Source organism: Megascapheus bottae, chromosome 7, assembly GCF_031878675.1.
Source record: "Megascapheus bottae isolate mThoBot1 chromosome 7, mThoBot2.hap1, whole genome shotgun sequence".
NCBI lineage: Eukaryota > Metazoa > Chordata > Mammalia > Rodentia > Geomyidae > Megascapheus > Megascapheus bottae.
The window spans coordinates 7418440-7441415 of record NC_143515.1 but is presented as its reverse complement, the minus strand read 5'-3'; the positions used below and the strand labels follow the sequence as shown (position 1 = coordinate 7441415).

Below are 22976 nucleotides of genomic sequence, written 5' to 3'. Positions count from 1 at the left end.
AAAGAAGCGCTTGCCAAATGCCCAGTGTAGTGCCAAGTACATTACTTATACAAGTCCCCTAACAACGCTGTTATCTACCTTACAGAATAGGAATGAAGGCACAGAGAGGCTAGGAAACTCGACCAAACTCATGGCAGGTAAATGGAAAAGCCAGGAGTCTAATTTCAGAGTCTGACCCCAAAACCATGTGCTTGCTCAGGAAAATTAGATAATATAGGGGGGGAAAAGTGGTTGATTTTCATTATCTGACTGAAAAAAATGCCTAAATGTATTGTTTCTAAGCTTACCTAGTAACAAGAATCATTATTCGTGTAAATTGCTTCCCAAACTGCAATGTGCATAAGAATCGCCAGGGGATCTTGTTAAAATGCAGATTCCCTAGGGCAACCACCTCTCCTTTTCTCCCCCACCAAAGGCAGATTCTGACTTTGCAGGCTATCTCACTGCTGGTCCAGGATCACATTCACAGAAGCATGGTTCTAAACAGAGAGCCAGAGGGTCTGCCATCCTGGAAATGAATTCCCCCAGTGAAAATGAGATTGGGTTTTGCTTAGAACCTCAGTCTTCCAGGAGGCTGATGCTGTGGCTTGGATCTTTTTCCTCTCCACCCTTTCTTCACTTCCTCCCTGTTTTTCCTCCCATCCTTGCCCCACCCCCACCTCTGGTTCTGGGAACTCCGAGGGCCTTCTTCATGTTAGGCAGGTCAGGAAGAGGTGTGGTATGAGGGAATGTGGAAAGTTGACTCTGCCTCTGTGACTGTTGTGTACATGGCTAGTATGCAGTACAACACTAAAAACCAAGTGTTTGTGTTCTTGAGGGCATGGGCTGGTCAAGCTTGTTGATCCAGATTCACAGCAGGCTATTTGTTGAATGACTGAAGGTGGTAGGGGCAACCACAGAGAGACTGAGGGTGAATTTCTCCTCCTGGAGAGGACTGGTGTTTCACATCCTGCTGCCCCCTCTTCTTTCTCAGCACGAGGCTTGGCTGAACCCTTTCTTCAGCTACTGGATCTTCATTAAATACAGAGTGCCTGAGTTTTCAGCAATGCCTTTCATTCCTATTTAAAGAAAGGTGAGTTTTGGAGAAAACAAAAAAATCTGCGGAGGTCTTTGTTACCAAGTGCTGAAGAATGCTGTGCTGTTCTTGGGGTGGGTTCTAAAGAGCCCCTTGAGCCCCTAGCACTGTGGCCTGCTTTCTGTTGTCTAGGTCCTCTGCCATATCATACCTACATGAACTAGAAACCAAAAGAACAAGACCAAGACAATGAGCTGTCAAGGAGAAGGTACATCAAGACTGGAGTGGGCAGGCTTATTTGTATGTTAGAAGACAAATGGATTACTAGTATGCCTGGCAAAAGCAAAACCTAGTTCCTTTATGCTGTGGGACACCAGCCTCTGCCTGTGTATGTGCCTATCACAGAGCTCTGCTTGTCTGAGGAACCTCTACTCTGTCCTTACTGTTCTTGTATTTCAAGCTGTCCTTGGACCTTGTGAGTGGTAGAGCCACAAACACCAGATGACCAGTCCTGTTCAACGGAGGCTAAGGCTATGGGAAATGTCGGAGACAAAGGCTAGCAGTCTCTAAAGCAGGCAGAGACGCGATGGTGACATGAGGTTCCTCCTTGAAACATTCATTACTTTAAACCTGTTTCCTGCAGTTGACTATAGATGACAGTCCTGGGACTAAAATTCAGGGCCTGGGGGCTCTTAGCTCTTATTGATTAAGGCTGGTGCTTTACCAATTGAGCCACATTTTCACTTCTGGCTTTTTTGCCAAGGCTGGCTTCAAACTGTGATCCTTAGATATCAGCCTCCAGAGTAGCTAGGATTATAGGTATGAACCACCAGTGCCAAACCTGTTTCTCTTTTTCTGAAAAGACTCAAGAATTCAGAGTTTCCAGTAATTCTAAGATTAGGTCAGGCTACAACTTTATTTTTGGAGAGAGCATGTGCACTGGCTCTCTGCCTCTTCCTGTTCTGGGGAAATGGAGGCCAATTTGAAGACAGGTCTCTAGGGTTTGAGTAGGGTTAAAATACAGGCAACAGTTAATAAAAATAAGGAAGAAAAAAGGGGGAAAGTAAATGTGTTAGCTTAAGTGTAAATAAGAGTTAACACCTAGGGCTCACATCTTAGTTCTGGATTCACTGGCGTCCTGGGGGGGGGGGGGGGGACACTGATTTAACTAAGGCTTCAGTCTCTGTGCTTTGGTTATTTTGTCTGTAAAACAAAGTAAAAGGATCTCCTTAGAGATTGAGAGTGTTTCAGAAGATATGTGCAGAGGGCCTCAGATAGTGCCTGACATTCATTGTCTTGGTATTACCTCTTCATTTTCTGGGGGATGGCTGTTCTCCCTTACTGGATGGCTCCTAGCTTCCCTCCCCTGTACTTTCTCTCTAGCTCCCATCCAAGTTCTACTATGGTCTCTGGAACTGTCTGTGATCCTGGTTAGGCCACACAATGTTCCCCTGCCCATTTGCATGTCCCTTCGTCCCAGCAGACCTTTTCCAAGATGCTTACTTCAGGTACATTGGATGGTGGATAGCTTGACAGATTTCAATTCGTGTAGTCCTTCCAAAAGCCCTATGAAGCAAGAACTCTCCATCTTTATAGAAGAGGAAACCAAGGCAGAAAATATATGGTCACAACTACTGAGTAGTAGAACAAGTCATCTGGTTCAATAGTCTGACATGTTTAACCTTCACTACCTCAATTGAACTCCAAGATCTAGAGCCTGTAGGTAGCAATGTTTTGATTCTATTGAAAGAGGATTAAATTAGTTAGGCTCTCTCACCTCTTTCCACAGCATTCAGAGAAGGCTGGAATCAATGCCCTTGCCTATGTCCTGGCAAAGGTGTGTGTCCTCATACAAGTTCTTTCTAGAGCCCTACTTCTCTTCCTGAACCCTGGCAAGCCCAGGTCTCTGAGTACCTTATCAAGTCAGGATCCTGGACTGTGCTCTTACACCTTGACAGACATTCATCATAACTACCCCACCCTGGCTGTCCAGTAAATGCTTGCCAACTTTAAGAGATACCATTACAGACTGACAACACAGCTGTAAACAAGAGACTGTGGGAAAAGTTCTAGTCAATTTCCTAACAAAGTGCCAAGGACCGTTATCTGATCAACCCTTTTATTCAATGTTTTTATAACCATGAAATGAAATAAAAGCGGAGGGGAAGTATTACCCTTGAAGGTGCCAGAATTGTGCTCCACTCAAATGCTCTGGGACATGAACTTTGTCAGACATGACCTTAGGACCTGGAGTCTTGTATAACATGACTGTGCTAGATGTTCTGGGCAAGTCAGAGGACACTCAGATGAAGTTCAAGCCATTCATTCTAGATTACTCAGGTATAGTAATAATTCACAGTATCTTTCTTTGTTTCTACTCCTTAGTGCCCTGTACTTAGGATGATAAAAATGTGAGGATTCCAAAGCATTCTAAGCCTGCTGAGTATTTTTGGATGGAATATTTTAAAGCTCACTCACAACCCTAACAAGAGACAACGACCTAAATCTTCTACAGCATGACTGAACTTAAGCCATGAGATGGAAAAACCCTGAAACCTATCTTTTTAGTGTCCAAAGTACGCTCCAGAGAGGTGTGCTACACACAGAGGAAGGAATCTTTATCAGAAAAGATAGGAGACCTTCCAGGATACCAGGAAAACATCCGCTTCCACCCAGTCTCCATCTGAAAGCGGTAATTTGCATGCAAAGAGCTAAGTGTGAAATGAGGAGTCCCTGAACACTTACTGAATTTGTCAACATTCACACTCTTTTTCTCATGTAATTCGGGACCAAGAGGCCAGAAGTATCCACTGCAGGCAGTATTTTCACTTTGGTGAGAAGGCGCTGGGACCTAGGAGTTGCTCAAGGTGACACACTGCAGCAAGTGAGTCAGAATTTGCATCCGAAGCGGCGTCCTTCCCCGCCGCACCACCGCTGGGGTGCAGAAAGCGAGAACCACGTCTGCGGCGGCCAACGAATGACCCGCAGCCACCGCTGGCTCCGTGTTACCACGGGGACGCAAACCGGTTCTCGTGACTCCCGCCTCGCAGTGTCACCCAAGTGCAAGACTGCGGGAGGAAAAGAAGTGACCACGTGAACCACCTCCGCCCGCCAGGCCAGGGCCAGGGCCCATCCACGCCCAGGGCAAGTCACAGGGGCCAGGCCAGCCAGGGCCAGCCAGGGCCGGGCCCCGGGCTCCGGGACCGGGAGGGAGGCGCTCCCTCGGACGCCGCTAGCTGTGCTCACAGTGCGGCTCGAGGGGCGGCCGCCACGGCGAAACGGGGCCGGGAAGGGCGAGGTGACCTTGGTGGTGGCTTTTGTGCCGCCCTGGGACGATCTCCGACAGCCAGACGAGAGCCCCGGCGGTAGCGGCCGCTCACCAGCGTAGGCGACCAGACCCGGCCAGCTTACCCGGGCGAGGCCGCGGGGAGGGGGAGTTCTGCTGCCCCACGTGGACTAGCTCCGGGGCCGGGGGGCGTGGCCTCGGCGCGGCTGGACCAATGAGCGCGCGCATCGGGCTTCCGAGGAGCGGCGCACGAGGCCAGAAGGGGAGGGCTGCGTCATTCTGGGGGCGGGGCTTCGCGCCGGCGCGAGGCGCGGCAGGTCACGCGGGTCGCGGCGCCGGCTTATAAGTATGGGCCAGCGGCGTGCTTCGCCAGAGTGATGGCTGCCGGCGCACACGGCGCGAGTTCCAGTCGCTGAGGTACCCGCAGCGGTCTTTGCCCGGGTGGGACGCGAGCCTCGCAGAGTGTTCCCGGTGCCGCCGTCCCGGCCCGCCGGCTGGCCAGCCGCAGGTGCGCGCGCCCGTCTGGTCGCCGCCCGGATCTCGTTGTCTGCGCTCAGCCCGCGGTTTGCTCCGGTGAGTGGTGGCGCTGCCTAGTGAAAGGCTCTTTCTTCTCCCCGGGGCTGGGCGGGCCGGACTCCGCCGCGGAGGCGGAGGTGGCAGCCGGGCCGGGCCGCCCCGCGGCCCGCCGCCCTCCCCCACTTCGTCCGGCCGGCCTTTTTGGCGGTCCCGGGCGGCGCGCGCGGGAATGGCCCTTTTCCGGTTTCCGCGCGGCGGCGGCGGACGCGCGCGCGCGCTAGCGGTCGGGGCGGGGCGGGGCCGGGCGCGGCGCGGGCCCCGGGGCCCCACGCGCCCCGCCCGGCGCATCCCGCGGTGGATAGCGGATGCGGGCGGAGGGCATGGCGGGGGTCCCGCCGCGGGGCCGAGCGGGCTCCGACCCCTCGAGGACGCGATGCTATTGTGGTTCTCTCCTCCCTCTCGTCCTCAGGATGAACTTATGTCCTTTCTCTAATACGCCATGGAATTCTGCTCCGCGCTCTTAGCCCTCCAGAACCAAAGAAAGCCCAGACAACAGACGCCCTTCAGCATCGTATAGCAGTAACTCCTTCGCTCGGTTTCAGGGCCGTTGTTACAGTATTTAATTTTATAGCATATATTATTTATTAGGAGCATTTTCTGATACCTCATATTCTGTTCACACATCTTCAAAGCCGCTCCGTGATTCTCTTATTCATTAGTTAAAAAAAATATATATATATATATATAAAACCACTATTCTAGAGAAAATGACACCAACCACGGCGGCCCTACCAACTTCTGATTACCAGTGGATGGTCATTTTGGGCTTCATCATTGCGTTTGTCTTGGCATTCTCCGTGGGAGCCAATGATGTAGCAAATTCGTTTGGTACCGCTGTGGGCTCAGGTGTAGTGACCCTAAAACAAGCCTGCATCCTAGCTAGCGTCTTTGAAACCGTGGGCTCAGTCCTGCTGGGGGCCAAAGTGAGCGAAACCATCCGGAAGGGCTTGATGGATGTGAACATGTACAACGCCACCCCGCAGCTGATGATGGCCGGCTCAGTCAGTGCCATGTTTGGTAAGTTCTGCATTCCTTGTACTCCTAGTGCTTGATGAGTTAAGTTAGCATAATTTAGTGTTTGTGCTGAACCTTTCTGACGATTTCTTTCACAGTGTACTGTTTATATAATAAGAATCTGGCTAATTACTTAATAATATTTGACTCTTTCAGGGTCTGCGGTTTGGCAACTAGTGGCTTCATTTTTGAAGCTCCCCATTTCTGGGACACATTGTATTGTTGGTGCAACCATTGGTTTCTCCCTTGTGGCAGTAGGACAAGAGGGAGTCAAGTGGTCGGAACTGATAAAAATTGGTATGTTTAATTCTCAGTGGTTTGACTTTTTTTGGGAGTTATATTTAATTCTTAATGACTTTTTTTCTTGTCATATGCTACTGCGGTAATGTGTATGGACCAAATGGACAGTTAAAGGTTTTGCAAATGAGACCATCCAACATTTTAGGTGCATTTGCTTCTTAGATATCATTAGTTCATCTTTTTCTTAATGTGTTCTCTTCCAGTGATGTCATGGTTTATCTCTCCACTGCTGTCTGGTATTATGTCTGGAATTTTATTCTTCCTTGTTCGTCTATTCATCCTCCGCAAGGTAACCTTTCTCCTTTATGACCTCTTTGTGGGTCACACTCAGTCTTAATTCTAACTGAATGACATTCTTGCAATTGTGACTGGTATGTGGCATTGGAAAGTTAAAGCTACTTGTTCTGAACACCTCTTGTATTTTGTGGAGTTCTGTGAGAGAAGCAAGTTGTCTAAACGCATAAGGCAAAAAACATTCAGAAAGGGTGTTGAGAGACTGAGAAAATTTATTTAAGTTGGCTTTGTCTAGATGTATGCAGATTACTCCTTTATCAAAACCACCACTATATTTAGGCCATTTAGAATTGTAAGCTTGGGACTCAAGACACAATTTCCTTTATGACTTTCTAAGCTGTCAGTTAAATGAGTTTTTACAGGGCCAATTATCATAACCAGTTTATAAACTTCTGGACGAGGCCTTAATTCTCAGTATTGGGTTCAGTTTCTCAGGATAGGTAAAAAGAGCCATTAAAGATAATTTTCTTACCTTATCAAAAAATATCAAGACTGCAAGTAGCCATTTAATTTACTATCTATTTGAAGAACCTTTTGAGAGACCCAGTAGCACTTGCACTTCTTTTATCAGAAAGTCTGATGCTAGCTTCAAAATATATGCAGAAAACAAGGGATTATGTCGGCATTGGACTGAGTTACAGTAAGACATTTTTTTTTTTCCAGTGAACAAAGTTGTCTTTTTTCCTAAGGTGAATGGCTCTTAACCATGAATTGTTAAGTTAAAAACAAAAACAAAAACTAAACCCTAAACTGTAGAAATTTGAGTGAAGAGAGATAGGTCCCTTGATCTCAAGAGGTAAGAATGTATTCTGACTCCATTTGTTTGGTCTACTTCTGAGTTTCTCTGGGGAAGGATTTATGTCTCTTCTATAGAAATCCTCCAGCCGGTTCACTTATCCACAGCCTGAGTCTGACAGCACAAAGTGGTTTAACACTTGAACATTTGAAACATCTATGGCTTGGCAAAGTGATCAAGAGACAGGTCATTGATACTCTTAAGTTTGATATTTCATTCAGCAAGCATCTAGTCTCCATCTCCACAACTGTAGTATATGACAGTATATTTAAGGGGCTCCCAAATAGTCAAGTCTTTGGTGTCTAAGAATCCTGTGTCCTACCGTATACCAGAAAATCAGAAGAATTAATAGGTACATTTGTTATGATTGCCTACTTTGAAAAGGTATTTACTGGCTTTTTTAATGATTGGAAAGTAGAACATTCTGGATTAGATGTGTCTGCTCTCCAAACAGACTTCTCTTTCCTGGAGAGGAAAATGGTGATGGTCTAGGATGGAAGGTGAGGTTTTTAGATGTTCAGAGCTTCTTGTTTGAAGAATGCACGCTAAATACATTTATCTCAGAGAGCTTAATTTAGATACTTGTCATGTGGAAGTAGGTATGATCAAGAATGGTTACAGTAGTGTTTCAGATGAATGGAACAGAGGATCTTTACCCACCGACTCATGCTTGCATACCACTCCGAGATGTCTTCAGTTGATAAATGAAGATTTGTGGTTATTATTTGATTTTAAATTTCAAGAAATATCTTTAAGGCTGGATGCTGATGGCTCATGCACGTAACCCTTGCTCCTTAGGAGGCTGAGATCTGAAAATTGTAATGTTAAGTCAGCCTAGGCAGGAAAGTCCTTGGACTGTTAACTCCAATTATCCAGCAATAAGCTAGTGTAGAGTTCTAGCCTTGGAATGGGAACGCTAAAGTAGAGTGCCTTGGCCCTGAGTTTAGGCCCTATTACTGACCAAAACAAGAAAAAAAATGTCTATACACATACATTTAGACTGGGAATGTTACTACAATCTGAATATTTTACTAGTTATAATATTCCAATTCTTTATTTCTTTAATAAAAAAATTTTTTTTGGTAGTCCTGGGGCTTGAACTCAGGGCCTGGGCACTGCCGTTGGGCTTTCTCAAGGTGCTCAAGGCTAGTGCTCTACTACTTGAGCCACAGCACCACTTCTGGCTTTTTCCGTTTATGTGGTACTAAGGGATTGAACCCAGTGCTTTGTGTTTTTGCTAGGCAGGCTCTCTACCATTAGGCCACACGCCGGACCCATATATTCCAACTCTTTAAAATTCTATCTTGAAAATTAGAATTTTTTTTGCCCATCCTGGTGCTTGAACTCAGGGCCCAGGTACTGTCCTTGAGCTTTCCCAAGGTTAACACTCTACCACTTGAGCCACAACACCAATTCTGGCTTTTCTGTGTATGTGTTTGGGGTAGGGGAAGAGGGATTCAACACTTTATGAGGAGAGGGAAGTGATGGCTTAAGTTCAAATAGAAGAGAAAGCTTATAAATCCATGGGTGAAATAAGGGTGTCATTTCTATCTAGTAGAAATGGGCATGAATCCATGGCTTTATGCATGCTAGGCCACAGTCCCAGGTCCCTAAATTTTTTTTTTTTTTTTTTTGTGCGTCATGGGGCTTGAACTCTGGGCCTGGGCGCTGTTCCTGAGCTCTTCAGCTCAAGGCTACTGCCCTACCTGTACGTTTTCTAATGATTAATTGGAGATGAGTCTCATGGCTTTGTAGTGCCTGGGCTGGCTTAAACTGAAATCCTCAGATCTCAGCCTCCTGAGCAGCTAGGATTATAGGTGTGAACCACCGTGCCTAGCTCCTAGAATTATTTTAATTTAAAAAATACTGTGTTTGGACTGGGAGTTTAACCTAGTGGTAGAGTGCTTGCCTAACATGCATGAAGACTTAGGTTCAGTTTCTTGGTACCACATACATAGAAAAAGCCAGAAGTGGTGCTGTGGCTCAAGTGGTAGAGCTTTAGCCTTGAGAAAGTCCAAGGACAGTACCTAGGCCCTGAGTTGAATTCAAGCCTTGGGACTGGCAACAAAAACAAGAAACCCCTTGAATTTTCAAGTTTTCTATATTGGATTGCTTTTTTCCAATGGTTGTGGAAATTTAGCAGGTAGAATGGAGGAAGGACTTTGTGATGGACTGTAGCATTAAACAGGGGGTATATGAAATGAAAGCTTTCCTGCTGAAGATTTAAATTCTAGTCAGGGAGAGCCACGCTTTCAGCCTCCTATTAGAAAGTCACATTAACTATATCTAGGGTATCTGTTCTTTTGTTTTAGATGAGAACTAAAGGGAATACCCAGTATGTAAGGGGGGGTTGACCTCTTACCTATTCCATGTAACTAGAGGAGATGGCATTTACATGTTTTCTTTAACTTTTTAACTTTAACAACTTTAACTAAAGTTGTTGATTTCTACTATAATGCTTGGAATAGTTCTCACACATATTGACTAGGTGACCCAGTATAGTTAAGTTTATCAATTGGCTTCAGTTTATGATTTACTCAGATCATCTAGTGGTGAAAATTTATTTCATAAAAATCACTAGCCTTGTTTACCTCTTGGGAGTGACTGGGATGAGGCTGGAGAGAGTAAAAAAGGAGAGACCTTTCTTTCCTCTTTCCTGACTGTATTATTATTATTATTATTATTAATATAATTTTATGGTATACTATCAGTACCATTTCCTTTGCCTTTCCCAACCACTTTATCTTGAGGTATTTAGCTCAGGCTGGCCTCACACTCTGTCCTGCTTCAGTATCCCAAGCATTGGGATTATAGGCTTGTAGTATCCTATCTGCTCCTGGTCGTAGCTGCTTTAATACTGTTTCCTTCTGGGAGAACTTAATTGGGCTACCCCTTGAGCCACAGCACCATTTCCGGTTTCTAGTGGTTAATTGGAGATTGGAGAGTCTCAAGGTCTTTAGTGCCCAGGAGCTCCTCAGATCTCAGCCTCCTGAGTAGCTAAGATTATAGGGGTGAGCCACCATCCACAGCTAAATATGTTCATCCTAAGTGACCAATTAGTTTGACTTGTAGATAGATATACTTTATTGCCAAATAGTTCTTGAACTGATGGTGAAAAAGTGACTACCTGCTGTATAGACCATGAAAGAGTTTTAATCTTAATGTAGAGTCTTTAGGTTTCTTTAAAAATTGATCTTAAAACTCTGGATGGCTTGTATACCTTAGGTTCTTTGTCCTCAAGGTTTGTGATTGGCATTGGTCAGTGATTCAAAGGCAAGAGACTAGGTTCTAGGCTGTTTTTATTTTGAATATCTGTTAGCATTCTTTTAAAGCATGGATGAAAGTTAAAATTAGGAGTAGTTTTTAATAGGGCCCATCTCTACTAGATAGAAATGAAATGACACCCTTATTTCACCCATGGATTTATAGGCTCTTCTATTTATTGAACTTAAGCCATCACTTCCTTCTTTCAAAGTGTTGAGTCCCCCCCTCCCCCTCCCCAACAATCAGAAGCTTTTTGGGTTCTTTCCTTTTCTTCTTCCCTGAAATTTTCCATTGGAATTGTGGTCAGAATAGTCTTTAACTTTGGCCTTCCCATGTATTTATTCAGATCCCTTAATTTTTTTTTTCTTCTTGGTGCCATTTTGAGACTTTAATTCAGGGTCTGGGAGCTGCCCGTGATCATTTTTTTTTTTTTTTTTTGCCAGTCCTGGGCTTGAGCTCAGGGCCTGAGCACTGTCCTTGGACTTTCTCAAGGCTAGAGCTCTACCACTTGAGCCTCAGCACCACTTCCGGCTTTTTTCTATGTATGTGGTACCAAGGAATCGAACCCGGGTCTTCATGCATGCTAGGCAAGCACTTGAACCACTAGGCCAAACTCCCGGCCCCATCCCGTGATCATTTTTGCATAATGCTGATGCTCTACCATTTAAACCACAGTTCACTTCTGGTTTTTTGGTGGTTAATTGACTGGCTTTCAACTGTAATCCTCAGATCTTTAGCCTCCTGAGTAGCTAGAATTACAGGCCTGAGCCACCAGCACCAAAACTGGTCATAGTTAATTAGATAATTGATTTGAATGCTTTTTTTTGTGGCATTAATACATATTGTACATGAAATACTTCTTATTTTTCTTTGCACTGGCCTGTACTGTTTCTTGAAACATTTCACATTTTTGACCAAGGGCCTTTGCATTTGCTGACCCTCAGTTGCCTTCTATGGGAACGGTTTATCTCTGCTTACCCGATGTTCCCTGAGCATCTACTCTCTCACTACTTATCACAGGACCCCTATTTTCAATTTTTCTTTACAGCATTTGTCAGTAATTTAGGTTATTCACAGTAGAAGATATTTCAGTGTCCAGAGTAGTTTGGCACTCTTGAGTAGGTAGATGACCTATTAATATACCATGGATCTTTGGCTTTGCACTTCTGTGAAATATTCATTATGCAGTATTTTTCAGATATTTAGATGATTGTTGCAGGTATGTTCTGCATTTTTCCTGTTTAATCTGTGAAGATATAAAATGAGGAAAACGATTTTTTTCATTTTTATTAAGTAATTATATAAAGGAATTATAGTTGTCTGAGTCAGGTAATAAGTACAATGCTTTGGGGCCGGGAGTTTGGCCTAGTGGTTAAAGTGCTTGCCTAGCATGCATGAAGACCCGGGTTCGATTCCTCGGTACCACATACATAGAAAAAAGCCGGAAGTGGTGCTGAGGCTCAAGTGGTAGAGCTCTAGCCTTGAGAAAGTTCAAGGACAGTGCTCAGGCCCTGAGCTCAAGCCCAGGACTGGCAAAAAAAAAAAAAAAAAAAAAAAAGAAAAAATTAAGTACAATGCTTCTTGACATGACTACTCTTTTCTTCATTTTAACATTCCAGTGTCCGGCCAGGAGTTTGGCCTAGTGGTTAAAGTGCTTGCCTAGCATGCACGAAGACCCGGGTTCAATTCCTCGGTACCACATATGTAGAAAAAGCCAGAAGTGGTGCTGAGGCTCAAGTGGTAGAGCTCTAGCCTTGAGAAAGTCCAAGGACAGTGCTCAGACCCTGAGCTCAAGCCCAGGACTGGAAAAAATAAAAATTAAAAAAAAAATAACATTCCGGTGTCTCTTGTTTAATACATCCTCAGGCAGATGCTTAGGTTTATATATAGACTTTAGATACCTTAAACTATAGGTACTGAAACTGTTCAGGATGTTACTAGTCACTTGTATGAGAGTCTGGTTATTAAAAATAACATCTGGGCTGGGAGTTTAGCCTAGTGGTAGAGTGCTTGCCTAACATGCACGAAGACCCAGGTTCCATTCCTAGGTACCACAGCCATAGAAAAAAGCCAGAAATGGGACTGTGGCTCATGTGGTATTGCTCTAACCTTGAGAAAGTCCAAGGGCAGTGCCTAGGCCCTGAGTTCAAGCCCCAGGACTGGCAAAAAAGCAACAACCAAAAAAACTCAAATGAGCTTTTGGTGGGAGACAAAATTAGCTTTTTCTTTCCTTTTTTTTTTTTTTTTTTTTCTTCTTTAAACAGAGACTGCCAGGAACAAGTGTGGGCTTTTTAACTTTCTGTGGAGACATCAGTGTTGGCACTGAAATTCCCAAACCTGTCCGTTACAAGATTCTCAGACAAAAGGTTATTTAATCTTATAGCTTTTAAGATGCTGATCTTAATTTTTTTTACAGGAAGACCCAGTTCCTAATGGTTTGCGAGCTTTGCCAGTTTTTTATGCCTGCACAATTGGAGTAAACCTCTTTTCAATCATGTATACTGGAGCACCATGTAAGTACATGTCAAAATATTAAAGTGTGAATTTAAAGTTACTTACAAAACTTGTATTAAATGCCCAATTTACCCTTTTTTGCTTTACAGGGCTGAAATCTTCTAGAAGGTGACTGGCCTGCACCCATATCAGAAGGCTGCAGGCTAGTGTACGCTGAGTTAACCTAGATAGTTTTTCAACCAGAGACCTGCTCAGATTCTAAATCACTGCAAACCTTTCCTCTTTAGTCTTCACAGGATCTACCAGGATCCATCAATAATAGGAACTTCTCCCTCCCTTCCTCCTATCTGTGCTAAAAAGTGTTGGAACTGATAACTGAGCTTACTACTGAAGTTATTAGTTTTATCTGTTCTTCAATAATCAGTCATTTATGACTGGTTTCTGGATATCATTTTTCTCTCAGAAATGGAGCTACCATGGTTTCTAAGTACCTAATTCACCCTCTGAATCTACTTGAATGAGAAGAGTTGTGATGTTTAACATCTGGTCTGAGTGTATCTTGGAAGAAGAATTTATACAGCTGAGAGGAAAAATACATTGAGAATGTAAAGGTTCAGATGTTGCTTGCTTTCATATTGGGTCTAAACAAGGCATGAATAAAGTTGTATGCTACATGTTTAATTTAGCAGCTTTAAGAAATTGGGTATCCTAGTACCATGTACCATGCAGGACAGTGAAGTTTTAGCCTCTTGTGGTTTGATTTTTTTTTTTTTTTTTTTTTTGGCCAGTCCTGGGGACTGAACTCAGGACCTGAGCACTGTCCTTGGGCTTTCCTCAAGGTTAGTGCTTTACCACTTGAGCACAACAACAGTTCTGGCATTTGTATGTATGTGGTGCCGAGGAATCAAACCCAGGTCTTCGTGCATGGTAGGCAAGCACTCTACTACTAGGCCAAACTCCTGGCTCGGTTTGAAGTTCTTGACTGTTTAAGTCAGCATAACTTAACGTTTGGTCTATTCAAAATTTCATGTTGCTGTCCAGGGCACATATATATCAGTGTGTATATAAATAGAAAGTTAAGTTGCATAAAGCACTTTATTCTTATTGTAGACTGTGAGCTTATCTATTTTCAGATATTTAAAAAAAGTCTATTGTGGTTCATTAAATTGATTTCATTTCTGACTAATAGGCCATGATTTGCTTAAGTCTCATTAAGTGTAGTCAGTCACTGATAGAAAAAATGAAGCTAGGAAAGTTTTTTTTTTTTTTTTTTTTTTTTTTTGCCAGTCCTCGGGTTTGAAGTTAGGACCTGTGCACTGTTCTTGGACACAGTTGCTCAAGACTAGCACTCTGTCACTTGAGCCACAGCACCACTTCTGGCTTTTTCTGTGTATGTGGTGCCGAGGAATCAAACCTAGGGCTTCATGCATTCATGCATTCTAGGTGAGTACTCTACCACTAGGCCATGCTCCCGTGCCAAGCAAAGTATTTTTAGTCTTTTTTTTTTGCCAGTTCTGGCTTGAACTCGGGGCCTGAGCACTCTCTTTGTGCAGACTGGCTGGCTGGCTTTCTTTCTTTTTTTTGGCAGTCTTTGGTCTTGAACTTAGGGCTTGGGCACTGCCCTTGGACACTTTTGCTCAAGGCCAGTGCTCTACCACTTGAGCCACAGTGTCACTTCTGGCTTTTTCTGTGTATGTGGTGTACCAAGGAATTGAACCCAGGGCTTCGTGCATGCTAGAGCACTCTACCACTAGGCCATGTTCCAGGCCCCCCAGTATTTTTAATCTTGTCATTGTTCTTGGAATTTCAGTTAAGAAATGGACAGTTTTATGAGAATTTTGGTCTTGGAGGATACTGCAGTTCTTGCCAAATGCACAGGCAAGAGCATGCTGGTAGAGACTTTCCATTCTGCTATAAACTGAATTCTTCATTCTAAACTAAAATATCTCCCATGATATTCTGAGCACTTAATGTTTATGTGGTCGTTGCAAAGCTTATAGTTAAGGTTAGCAACCAAAACATTCAGTCACCTTGTATCATTTACAAGAAAACCAAGTCTCCTTGCATTTTGCCTTTTGATACAGAGTGTAGATAAGTTTAACAAACCCATGTTTCATGTATATTTGAATTTCTGTGCCCACTATCAAAATTGAAAGCAGAAATTAAAATGGAAAAGACCAATAGTCATATAGAACTTAAGTTTTAAAGTGACCTCAATTTGTTTTTAAAGGTTATTTTGAAGGCAATGGAACTTTTATGTTAAAATCTATTAAGCAATATGGATACAGCAATCACCAGTAATTGTGCCCCTGTCTAAACTATGTCATAATGTCTTTTAAAGCTTAAATCACATTGTATTTCTTGTTTTGATAGTAGCTTGGAGCCCGTTGGCATACAACATGACAAACTGATAATGACTAATATTAGCTGTCCTTGAGCCATTGGTGGGGCAGTGTCGAGAAAGATAACAGCCTGTTATTAAAACTGCTATGAAACTTTTTCTTTGTAAAAGACAACTGTTTAACATCTCTAGAGGCTACTGTCTTCCTGTAGTTAATGTCCCAGTTTTCTTTTCTTTGGTAATGTTTTTAAAGAGATAAATATTTAGGAGTTTACTGAGGGTTAATAAAAAGAATGTGATTTTTTGGGGGGGGATCAGTCATGGGCTTGAACTCTGGGTCTGGGTGCTGTCTCTTTGCTCTTCAGCTCAAGGCTAGCATTCTACCACTTGAGCCCCAGCACCAGTTTTCTTATGGTTAATTGGAGATAAGAGTCTCGTAGACTTTTGTGCCCAGGCTGGCTTTGAACTTCGTTCCTCAGATCTCAGCCTCCTGGGTAGGTAGGATTTTAGATTTGAGCCACTGGTGCCCAGCCAAATGTGAACTTGTTCACAGAATTATTTCAGCATGTCAAATGTGATATTTGGGGCACTTTTTTTTTGGTCATGGGGCTTGAACTCTGGGCCTGGGCACTCTTCAACTCAAGGCTACCATCCTACCCCCGGAGCCACAGTGCTACTTCTGGTTTCCAAGTGGTTAATTGGAGATAAAAGTCTCATGGATTCTAGTGCCTGGGCTGGCTTTGGACTGTGATCCTCAGATCTCAGCCTCCTGAGTAGCTAGGATTACCAGACAGGAGCCACTGCGCCTGGCTGGGAGATCTTTTTAAGCATTTAAATAAGTTGGTGTATACAAGAGTGATAGATGTCAGTGAGGATCAGGAGTTGTGTAGGAAGTACAGGGCTAGAATGTAAAGAAGCCTAGGGCCTTTGAGTCCAGTAAGTGTTTCAGTGGACCAATTGGTGTGGCTTTCTGTGGGGTTTTCTCCCAGTGCTGTGTCATAACCTTGGAATGGGCTGGCCTGGGGAAGTGTTTGGTCTCCACAGGTGGATTTACATGTTATAAGGGGGAGGGGGGCTGTTGCCCTAGGGTTTTCAAGATGCACCGTTTTATCTCCTAGTGCTGGGCTTTGACAAACTTCCTCTGTGGGGTACCATCCTCATCTCGTTGGGCTGTGCAGTTTTCTGTGCCCTTATCGTCTGGTTCTTTGTATGTCCCAGGATGAAGAGAAAAATTGAACGTAAGTAATGACTTGTATCATAACAGCTTAACTAATAATATCTTTTTGTTTGGCTTCTTATAAAAATCCACTGAGTAGATTGACATTATAAAGTATTTTTGGTGGTAATTGGAGAATAGGTTTGTTGTCCAGATTGTTTTTAAATAGGACTTAAAATGAACTAAGATTTAGTCATTTAGAGTGAGAAGCTAGGCATTTAATCTTATAAATATATCTTAGTCATTTGGCACTGAAAGGTAACTACAGAGAAGGTCTGCCCTATATTAGTTGAGAAGTATGAAGATATCACAGACTTCTTAATAAAAATGAACGGTAGTTACACAATACTCCCAATGCAGGAAACATGTCCAACTACTTAGGAGTAATTTCAGATTCAGTCACAGCTAAGACTTAAGCTTTTGTGTAATCTAGATGTGAATGTATACATTGTATCCCAAATGCACTGTTATGATGTAGATACAGGCACAAATTCACATTGTGTTTGTGCTAGAATTGCAACACAGATCCTGGAATGTCAGCATTTTTAGGTGTCACTTGAGTTACTCAGGCTTTTACAATATATTATTGTAATGTCATTAAATAACGGGGTAAGTCATGGTTAGTAAAATTCTTAAGACTAGCATCAGTAGATCCCCAGTAGTAGTGGGGTTGGGAAGAGTGTTGCAGTGCTGAGCTCAGTGGAGGAGCCTCCCAGAGGCTCTGTGCTAGGCTGTTGTGCTGCCTCCACAGTGGGAGTGAGGTTTCTAGGACTCCTGACCTTGTTTTCCCTTGTTCTGGAAGAAGACACTTCTTGCCTCAGTGCTAATCTATTTGGAGGACTGAGGTTTCTGAACTGAAGGTATAGTTGCACTAACCTGATAGGCTGTAAGGTTTAGAAGGGCAAGGCAAGCCTTGTTTCATAGAAGTAGATGCCAAGTTTGTTATCTTCACTTGCTTCAAGGAGCTTCGTATTTGCTTGGACACTTGAACTGAGATTTGGGAGATTTCATTTAAAAAGAATTAGGGCCAAGCCGAACTCTTCAGTCAACTGGTTTTTTGTTGTTGTTGCTTGGAAAAATGTCATAAAGATAGAAACCAAGAGAGAAAATTGTAATATCTCCATAACCTAAAATACTTACTAAACCTTGCAACTCCAGTGGTTTGTTCCCAATAAAAACAAATAACAGCAGGTAGGAAGGTAACCTAAATTGTATGTTACTCATTTTTAAAAAATGGGAGTTTGGGGGTAAAAGAAATAGGAGGAGATACCTAATGGAACAAAAAGCCAACTAAATACTCCTTTCCTTTTCTTCCCTAGGAGAAATAAAGTCTAGTCCTTCTGAAAGCCCCTTAATGGAAAAGAAGAACAGTTTAAAAGAAGACCATGAAGAAACAAAGTTGTCTCTTGGTGATATTGAAACCAGGAATCCTGCTTCTGAGGTAGAGTCTAGCACTCTGCCTCTCCGGGCTGTGGTGGAGGAGAGAACAGTGTCATTCAAACTTGGAGATCTTGAGGAAGCTCCAGAGCAAGAGAGGCGTCCCAGTGTGGACCTGAAGGAGGAGACCAGCATTGATGGCGCCATGAACGGTGAGTTGTCAGTCCCAGAGCGGTGCTGTTTTCTCTCCACGGTGGGGAGACTACTGTTTTGGACTTGATGTTCTTTGTGTTGAGTGTTCCCCTTTTGGTCTTGGCCAGGTGCGGTGCAGTTGCCTAATGGGAACCTTGTCCAGTTCAATCAAGCTGTTAGCATCCAGATAAACTCCAGTGGTCACTATCAGTATCACACTGTGCATAAAGATTCTGGCTTGTACAAAGAACTGCTCCATAAATTACATCTGGCGAAAGTGGGAGATTGCATGGGAGATTCTGGTGACAAGCCTTTGAGGCGCAATAATAGCTATACTTCCTACACCATGGCAATTTGTGGCATGCCCCTGGATTCATTCCGTGCCAAAGAAGGTGAGCAGAAGGGAGATGAAGTGGAGAAGCTGACCTGGCCTACTGCAGACACTAAGAAGCGAATTCGGATGGACAGTTACACCAGTTACTGCAATGCTGTATCCGAGCTTCACTTGGCATCTGAGGCGGACATGAGTGTCAAGGCTGAGATGGGTCTGGGTGAGAGGAAAGGGAGTGCCGGTTCTCTTGAGGAGTGGTGTGACCAGGACAAGCCAGAAGTCTCCCTTCTCTTCCAGTTCCTGCAGATCCTTACGGCCTGCTTTGGGTCGTTTGCCCATGGTGGCAATGATGTCAGGTCAGGCCCCTTTATTCTCAGCATTGTTGTGTTTTATTTTTAATCGGCCTTCCCCTTCTTGTGCTTGTATAATGATCTAGACAGGGTGAAGTAATAGCAATTACAAGGATGTTTTGAGCCTTATTTCTGTCCATAATAAATATAACCATGTTTTTCTCAAGGGACTTTTGGGTGGGCTCTGGTTCTTTGATCTTATTATGAAGATGTATCATAGAAAAACGAAATTTCTGCCTGTCCTGTTGTATGAATTTGTGAGTTACTAAGACTCATTGTGGTCTGTAAACTTCTGAGGACCTAAGGTCTGCATTAAGTGAGGTGTAGGAGGAAAGAAACCACCATCTGCAGCATGAGCAGCTCTCATGGTCTTCTGTTGTATATACTAGAATCCATAAGCTGGCTAATTAAACTTGAAAGCAAGAGTATGAGCAACCAAGAAAAGCACTTACTAAATTGAGTCTTGCAGGAAGTTCTTGTGTGGAAAGTCATGTTTTCTCTCTTCCTTTTTTCTCTTTCAGCAATGCCATTGGTCCTCTGGTTGCTTTGCATCTAGTTTATGTCTCGGGGACTGTTTCTTCTAAACAGGCGACGCCAATATGGCTTCTACTGTATGGTGGTCTTGGCATCTGTATTGGGCTGTGGGTCTGGGGAAGGAGAGTTATCCAGACTATGGGGAAAGATCTGACACCAATCACACCCTCTAGGTGAGTAGCTGAAGCAAGTCTGGTGCTGAGCAATGCTTGTTTATCAAAAGATGGAATACTGTGGCATGCTAACACTAGTCTGAATCTTTTCATCTTATTGTTTGGTCCCTATAGTCAAACATTTATCTTCAGTGGTCTCTTAAGAATTTTCTTATAAAGACACGTGCCAAAGGTAAATAATTATATATTAGGTTTTCATTTGGTAAGCAGGTGCAAACGTTTAAGCTAAAATTCCAAAATTTAACACTCAGATATTAGACAGTAGGAGAAAGGGCAGCCCTGTGGTAAGATTTAAAATCGATACCAGAATCTACCACAAATAAGGTGATAGCAGTCTGTCACAGAGAACAAGGTTGTTAACTCAAGGGTAACAGTAGCTTATCCAAAAATGCTAAACTCTTGACAAGAGTCTTTTTGTGTCTGTAGTGGCTTCAGTATTGAGCTGGCATCTGCTCTCACTGTGGTAATCGCATCAAATATTGGCCTTCCCATCAGTACTACACATTGTAAAGTAAGTGATGTGTCTTACATGGTTCTGGTAATATGTGGGTTTTTAAAACTTGTGTAGACATCTTTTTTTTTTTTTTTTTGCCAGTCCTGGGCTTGAGCTCAGGGCCTGAGCCCTGTCCTTGGACTTTGTCAAGGCTAGCACTCCACCACTTGAACCTCAGCACCATTTCCGGCTTTTGTCTATGTATGTGGTACCAAGGAATCGAACCCGGGTCTTCATGCATGCTAGGCAAGCACTTTAACCACTAGGCCAAACTCCCGGCCCTTGTGTAGACATCTTAAAGAGATCATGTTTAGGACAAGTAATTATACTTGCATTTAACAGTGTCTTGTCTTATTTATCTCATGTAGTTAACTGTTGATTTCTGGGTCCTGAGCTTTTTGTCACCTATTAATGATCTTTAATCATTTCAACTTAGGACCATTATGTTCTATTTCCATAGGAAAATCAGAGAAGTTTAGGTGTTGCATGTGTGTGTGTGTCTGTGTGTGTGTGTGTGTGCGTGCGTGTGCGCACATATGCAGGCATGCTAAAAATCTAGTCAGCTGTTTAATTCTCACTGGCTGGGTTCTTGTTACCAAGTGGTGGCTGACACTTGATTTAATAAGTTTGTGAGGCTGGACTGTTGGAAGGTGTTATGTTCAAGGTCTCAGGACTGTACTAAGGCATTTACTGAATCTTAAAGTTGCTCCATGTTCATGTAATTATTTGTAGGAAAAGAAAGACACTGGCTTTAAAATAAGTGAATCTAGACCAACCTTGAGTTGAGCCTTTTTTTTTTTTTTAAATCCTTTGTTTGCCAGACTGTCTGTAGGCCATCAGCTATAACGTCTCATATCCGCTACCCTCTAGAACGATCCTTAGAAAGCCTAAACAGTAGAAGTCCATTAGATTCTAGCTCAGAAGAGAAGATGTGTTCCTGTATAATTTTTATTTATTCATTTATTTTTTTTTTGTGGGTCATGGGGATTGAACGCCGCCTGGTGCATGGGTGCTGTCCTGGAGCTCTTCAGCTCAAGACTACGGCCCTGCCCTTGAGCCAAGGGTCACTTCCTGTTTTCTAGAGTCTCGGGTCCTTTTGTGCTGGGGCTGGCTTTGAACCTTGGTCCTGAGATGTCAGCCTCCTGAGTAGCTAGAATTACAAGCGGGAACCACTGTGCCTGCCCGGTCTCCTATATAATTTTATACAATAGTATAGATTTGGGCGGATTTCTATGTTGCCTTTGTCTTCCTGTGAGTAATTGTAACTCCTTGGAAACCAGCTTTTGGCTGGGTGTGGTGATGCATACCTAAAATCACAGTCTTAAAGAGACTGAGGCAAAAAGGATTATAAATTCCAGGTCAACCTCAGTTACATAGTTTCAGTACCAGCCTGAACTACATAGTGAGACCTTAACTCAAAAAAAAAAAAAAAAAAAGCAAACAATAAGCTTTATTAATCCTGTCTGTTGTATGGGCTCCTTGTTTGGACAGCTTCAGATGTGTTTTTGCTGAGATGCCTTTTGCACTTCAGTTACTATCTTTGGTTGCTTCTTTCCTAGGTGGGCTCAGTTGTATCAGTTGGCTGGCTGCGATCCAAGAAGGCTGTTGACTGGAGGCTTTTTCGCAACATTTTTATGGCTTGGTTTGTCACAGTCCCCATTTCTGGTGTTATCAGTGCTGCCATCATGGCGGTTTTCACATTGTTAGTCTGAAAGTGTTCTGTTGAGATTTTAAATCTTAAATTTGTGTCAATGTTTGGGACCACCTTACACATTCCTGCTCCCTTAAAGAATGAATTAACAGTGTTACTGAAGATGGAGAAGAGTTTAAATTTGAGACCTGTGAGAGGGAAGTGTTAATTATACTATATTTGCTCTTGTGCTAACTATGACTTGTCTCAAAACTAGCTATGTAAAATAACCAGGTTCCCACTGGTTCTCCTAAAGTCCCCCTTTCCTTCTGGGCTGTGAATTCCTGTACATATTTCTCTACTTTTTGTATCAAGCTTCAATTCTATTATGTTTTATGTTGTCTTTAAAGCTAGTTTGTGTGGGTTTTTTCCTTTTTAACATCGGACAGAGCCATTTGATAGAGTATACTCTGCTTTGTTGGTTTTACCAGCTTCTGCCCTAACATGCACCAGAAGTTAACAATAAAACATAAAACTGAAGCTTCCCTATAGCCTCTTCTAGAAGTAGAGTCATTGGCCTCTGTCCTCCTCTCAGTCAGGGCAGGTTTTGTTGGTATATGTGGAAACCTTTTAGAGGGATGAGTTTTCTTTCTTTTTTTTTGGACACAGTGGAAATTTTAGTAGTAACTTTTTTGCAAGTGATCCATTGATTTATTGCTGAGAAGTAGAAGAGAAAAACCTCTGGGAAATTGTGGTGATTTCTTTTAAGATTTCTGACAGTGTGGGTTGGGTGATTGAAGTGGAATATGAATTTGGGGCAATTAAAATGGGACAGCCTTCCATGTTCATCTGTCTACCTCTTAACTGAATAAAAAGCCTACAGTTTTTAGAAGATTGGTTGTTATGGTTTTTATTTATGTTTGCATTTTCCAGACTCCCAAACACTTTTATAACAGTGTATGTATCTTCACAAGTGAGCTCCTGTATAACATGAGAGTCTACACATTTATTCCAGAATATGTACAATATTATAGTCCATAGAGATGGTTGAAGCAATACTGTGCTTTCATTTAGACAGCACAGTCTAGATATTGTCATGTTAGCACATACTTAGCCACAGTCTAGATATTGTCATGTTAGCACATGCTTAGCCAGGAGTCTCAGATTTCAGCTGATGCCTCATACCTGTAAGCCTAGCCCCTCAGGAGGTTAAGATCTGAGAATCTTGGTTGGAAGCCATCCCCATCACACTTATCTGTGAGCCTGTCTCCAGTTCACCAGCAAAAGTCCAGAGCAGTGTTGTGGTTCAAGAGGTAGAACACCAGCCATGAGACTAAAAA

General features: G+C 43.1%; 1 protein-coding gene and 1 long non-coding RNA gene across 3 annotated transcripts; one reads left to right on the top strand and one right to left on the bottom strand.

Moving 5' to 3' along the window:
• Nucleotides 1–3177: 3177 nt before the first annotated feature.
• On the bottom strand, nucleotides 3178–4701 carry LOC150060237 (uncharacterized). 2 transcript variants are annotated; one of them, XR_016536216.1, is made up of 2 exons: nucleotides 4262–4701; nucleotides 3178–4083 (listed from the first exon to the last, which is right to left on the bottom strand). It is a non-coding gene; the product is annotated as an uncharacterized LOC150060237 (long non-coding RNA). The 2 variants fall into 2 exon arrangements; XR_016536215.1 differs by having other exon boundaries at nucleotides 4427–4701.
• A 9-nt stretch (nucleotides 4702–4710) lies between these two features.
• On the top strand, nucleotides 4711–22528 carry Slc20a1 (solute carrier family 20 member 1). Its single transcript, XM_090336365.1, has 11 exons — nucleotides 4711–4874; nucleotides 5287–5894; nucleotides 6048–6188; nucleotides 6395–6480; nucleotides 12962–13058; nucleotides 16459–16578; nucleotides 17876–18145; nucleotides 18254–18812; nucleotides 19328–19513; nucleotides 19940–20024; nucleotides 21566–22528. Exons 2-11 carry the CDS (start codon nucleotides 5585–5587, stop codon nucleotides 21716–21718), a joined length of 2007 nt encoding a protein of 668 aa, XP_090192491.1. The 5' UTR covers nucleotides 4711–4874; nucleotides 5287–5584; the 3' UTR covers nucleotides 21719–22528.
• The last annotated feature ends 448 nt before the right edge of the window (nucleotides 22529–22976 follow it).